This window comes from Otolemur garnettii, unplaced genomic scaffold (genome assembly GCF_000181295.1).
Source record: "Otolemur garnettii isolate 467f Iridium unplaced genomic scaffold, OtoGar3 scaffold00141, whole genome shotgun sequence".
Lineage (NCBI taxonomy): Eukaryota > Metazoa > Chordata > Mammalia > Primates > Galagidae > Otolemur > Otolemur garnettii.
This window is the reverse complement of record NW_003852536.1, coordinates 5,179,995-5,184,321: the sequence shown is the minus strand read 5'-3', so window position 1 is coordinate 5,184,321 and position 4,327 is coordinate 5,179,995. Positions and strand designations below refer to the sequence as shown.

Here is a 4,327-nt window from a genome sequence, read left to right as displayed (position 1 = left end):
TCCCCTTCTTCTTTATCCAAACATCATCTTTCTTCTTTTGCTAACATTAAAGGGGGCTCCATGAGGGTTGGGACCTTGCCTATCTTGTTTGATGCTGTATTTTCAGACTCTAAAGTAGAGCTTAGCACAGGGGTCCTCAAACTTTTTTGTGTGTGTGCAGCTTTTGGCCAGGGCTGGGTTTGAACCCACCACCTCTGGTGTATGGGTCCGGCGCCCTACTCCTTGAGCCACAGGCACCACCCTCTCAAACTTTTTAAACAGCGGGCCATTTCACTGTCCCTCAGACTGTTGGAGGGCTGGACTGAGGGCCCCGGGGCGAGTCAGCTGCTAAGCAGGACAGGCAGCAGCAGCAAAAACACCTGGCTGGCCGGATAAATGTCCTAGGCGGGCTGCATGTGGCCCCGCAGGCCATAGTTTGAGGACGCCTGGCTTAGCAGATAGTAAGTGCCCAATAAATGTTGCTGAACGTAATTAAATCAAACTCCTTCCTAGACAAACTCTTATCCATACTTCAAAACCCAGCTCACATTCAGCTTCTGTAAAAGCTTTCGTGACCAGTGCCCTCCCAGCACGGCTGGGACCTTTGCTCTTGTACTGCTGCTGGATGAAACACCCTGTTTTTCATTCATGGGGCTCCGAGTTTACACGTGGCCCACTCAACACTGAGGCTCAAGGATCTGGTAGTCAGCCAGTGAGTAGGGTGACTGCCCCAGCTGGGAAACCTGGTGGATGATGAGAAGCAGGGCAGCTAAAGCCAAACTCCCCATCCTCAGGTCCTGTAGAACACGTGTGAATCTGGAAAATGTTCTTGGCCTTTCTGGGTAGGAGGCTCCTTATCCACAAAATAACAGTGATGAATCATAGAGAGTTGCGGTGAGAAGCTAATGGCACACAGGTTGCTTAGAATGAAGGTTGGCACACAGTAAACACTCAAGTGGTTTAAATGACTTTATGTTGAGATTTACAACTTTGGCATAAATATGCGTGGCATCAACAGATGAAAAGGGAATAAGGGGAAATAAGTAGAGTTAGTGCTGGAAAATTAGGATAATCTAATGACACATAAGGACACCCCCCAGGTGAGCTGACCGAGGTCCATACTGGCTTGTTCCAGGGAGATCTCTCCACAGGCCACTGGCTCTCTATGACTGATCCATGTATAGGAATCTTGCTCAACGCAGGGGGTGATATCCATTCAAGGGCCTGCCCACCCACACCCCAAAGGACACTTAAAATATCATCTCCAGCTCATCGCACAAAACCATCATATGACCTAGCCATTTCTCACTCCAAAGAGAGTTACAATTTATGAAACTTCCCAGAGCATTTTTTTTAGAGAACACAAGAGCATGGAGCACAAAACAAGTGAACTGGGAAGGAGCACAGCTTGGCTGTCACTGAGCCGATCGCCCCAGGCAGCCCTATGCCCGGCCCCTTCCGTCATCTTCCGATGCATCTGTCAGAGGACAAGCCCTTCCTGACTGGAGCCGATTGCAGGTTCTGTCCCCAAAGGGCCTGCTGACCCCAAGCAGCCAAACATCTCCTGGGAGGCGTAGGTCATGTACACAAAGCCGTCCTCGTCCTTGTAGTCCCTGTAGATCTCTGCCATGGTCACACTGAGGCTGGCCAGGCTCTTGTTGTTCACCAGCAAGTAAAAGGCTTCAGTGGCCCTCAGGACCATGCGGCTCCTGGAACAGGAGGAGGGGGGTGAGAGGCGGCCCTGGGAGGCAGCCTGAGACTCTGCAGGACCACCATGCTGGGGAAGGCGGAACTGCTCCCTCGGCTTCCCCGGAGATCTAGGAACCACAACTCCTCTGAGTTGGGTTAAAAAAGTGAGGCTATCCCGTTGTTAACTAGGAGACATGCCAACACGAAAACACTGAGCAAATGAGCCCTGGGGAGAGGAAATCAGAATACTCTTAAATAACTCATTTAAACAAAATAAAAAGATAAACAGGCTCGGTGCCTGTGGCGCAAGTGGCTAAGGCACTAGCCATATACACCAGAGCTGGCAGGTTCGAATCTAGCCTGGGCCTGCCAAACAACAATGACGGCTGAAACCAAAAAATAGCTGGGCATTGTGGCTGGTGCCTGTGGTCCCAGCTACTTGGGAGGCTGAGGCAGGAGAATCGCTTGAGCCCAGGAGTTGGAGGTTGCTGTGAGCTATGATGCCACGGCACTCTACCCAGGGGGACAGCTTGAGGTTCTGTCTCAAAAAATGAAATAAAATAAAAAGACAAACATTCATACATAGTGAATTGTCAAAGAAACAAGCAGCCTCTAAGCCGCTGCACAGCTTCTGACCAGACTTTTCAACCCTGTGAAACCTTACCCTCTGGGGCTATGTAATTTAGTCCTAAATCATTGTTTATTGAATCCATATGTCAGATGACTCTCCTCAGCTGTCTTAAGCTTTAAAATAGCTACTTTGTTGGGCAGCGCCTGTGGCTCAAAGGAGTAAGGTTCTGGCTCCCTATGCTGGAGATGGTGGGTTCAAACCCAGCCCCGGCCACTCCCCCACCCCCCAAAAATAGCTACCTTGTCTTTGTAGCATCTCTGCATTAACCCACAGGAGGAGTGGGTTCAGGGGATGAATTCCCTGTTTTTCCTCTCAATATTCTGAGCAGGGAGCATTTGTTTTTTTGCGAAGGTCCCCACCCCTAGGTGCACACACACTTGAAAGGTGCTGGTCTCTGCTGCCGACGTACAGACTTGGTTTCAGGCAGTATCTGGAAGGGTCTTCTAGACTAGTTTCAGAGCTAAGACTACTTTAGGAATTTCTTAGACGTGTTGGCAGCTCGTGCTGTCTTTTATTGTCTGAGAGGGTTCTCCTCACCTGTTTAAAATAGTCCTTCTCAGAGCAGGCAGTACAGAATCTAAAAGAAGAGTCACCAAAAAAGGCCCCTTCCCATTTTTCCCCTGGAACGCTTCCATCCCCCAAACAAAACCACAAAACAAAGGTCACAGGAAGAGCCCAGGTATGCAGAGCACACCTTCCTCCCCGGGTGCAGCGCGCCACCTACCGGATGATGCCGAGGAACTGGGTCATGGTCAGCTCCTGTGGGACCAGAAACTTGGTTTTGTCCAGCAGGGGCAGGAACTTCTCCCTGGGGCAGCGCTCCACTATCACCTGTCAAGAGTTTCCACCCTTACAGTCCTCTCTGTCTCAGGAACTTGGAACAGAGAGGGAGGTTGCTGGCTTCCCGTGCTCTGTCCCTCCAAAGAACAGGACCCCGAATCGCAGCCCCCCTGAGTATTACTCAGTGGAGTCTTACCGGGATCTTGTTTGGGAATTTTGCCCGGATTCCAGCCACTTCCTCTTGCCTGGTTGCTGTGAATATTTCAAGTACAAAAGAATAGACAATAAGAGAAGGTTATATCCTTCCCTCTCTCTTTCTCAAGTATCCCAGAGAGCAACTCCCTAGAACTTTACCTAAGCTCTTCCTCTGCTTGAAAGGTCTGAGGCTTGGGATTTGCTGGGGAGGCGGCATTTTACTCGACAGCTGTATCTGGATCTGTCTTAAAAATGAAAAAAAAAAATCCCACAACCAGGCGCTAACTCATTCCACCAGCTGCTCTCAAACTGCCTGCAGGAGGCTGAAGGAGGCCCTCTGTAGAGCTGAGTGACATCAGGCCTCTCCCAACCCTGCCTTCTCCCCACCCCCCCACACCCTCCCTGGGCAGCAGGAGGTTAGTTCTGAGCATGGAAATGGAATAGCCACCTGCTCGTTGGTCAGAGAAAGTCACTTGGTTCATGACCAGTTCAAGATGTGTTTTTGCTAAAGAAATTAGGGTTTGTAGTTAAATCACTGGTGATACACTCCAACAGCCTAGATCTGGGCTTGGGAGAGGTAAAAACTGCCTGTGCTGAGGACATTTTTGCACTTTGGTAACCAACCATCTTGAGGGAAGTCCAAGACAGATCCACCTCACCCTGAAATGGGCCGTTCAAGTCTCACAACAGTCTTGCTATTTTTCACAGGAAGAAACCTACAGTCATAAAGGCAAGGTGGTTTGCCCCCAGTCATGCAGCTAGAAAAAGAACCAGTTGGGGTTAAAACCTAGAGGCGTCCCGAGGTAGTACAGGTTATACACTGCCACACGCTGTCATTTTATTCTGCAATAAAGGAGGGAAGGAAGGACGATTGCCCCTAAGAGCTTCCTCTAAGAGATGAGAACCTAGCTGTTTGGTAAGATAGCACGTATAGGAAAAAGCAAACTCCGTTTTTCCTCTATTTTGACAGCAGCTTCTGACACCAGATGTGCAAGGGAGTTGCCCCACAAACTACAGCAGACACCAACTGACTGTCCTCCAATTTAATTCTGA

General features: G+C 49.7%; 1 protein-coding gene across 1 annotated transcript; it reads right to left on the bottom strand.

Moving 5' to 3' along the window:
* Nucleotides 1-1,459: 1,459 nt before the first annotated feature.
* On the bottom strand, nucleotides 1,460-3,554 carry MAP1LC3C (microtubule associated protein 1 light chain 3 gamma). Its single transcript, XM_003798832.3, has 4 exons — nucleotides 3,434-3,554; nucleotides 3,276-3,331; nucleotides 3,024-3,130; nucleotides 1,460-1,688 (listed from the first exon to the last, which is right to left on the bottom strand). Exons 1-4 carry the CDS (start codon nucleotides 3,489-3,491, stop codon nucleotides 1,460-1,462), a joined length of 450 nt encoding a protein of 149 aa, XP_003798880.1. The 5' UTR covers nucleotides 3,492-3,554.
* Between the last annotated feature and the right edge of the window lie 773 nt (nucleotides 3,555-4,327).

Excerpts from the sequence above, each read along its gene's own strand:
- MAP1LC3C (XM_003798832.3), bottom strand. The coding sequence starts at position 3,491 with ATGCCGCCTCCCCAGCAAATCCCAAGCCTCAGACCTTTCAAGCAGAGG. Across the intron at positions 3,332-3,433 it reads CAAGCAGAGGAAGAGCTTAG|CAACCAGGCAAGAGGAAGTG; the intron begins GTAAAGTTCTAG and ends AAATATTCACAG. Across the intron at positions 1,689-3,023 it reads CAGTTCCTCGGCATCATCCG|GAGCCGCATGGTCCTGAGGG; the intron begins GTAGGTGGCGCG and ends CTCCTGTTCCAG.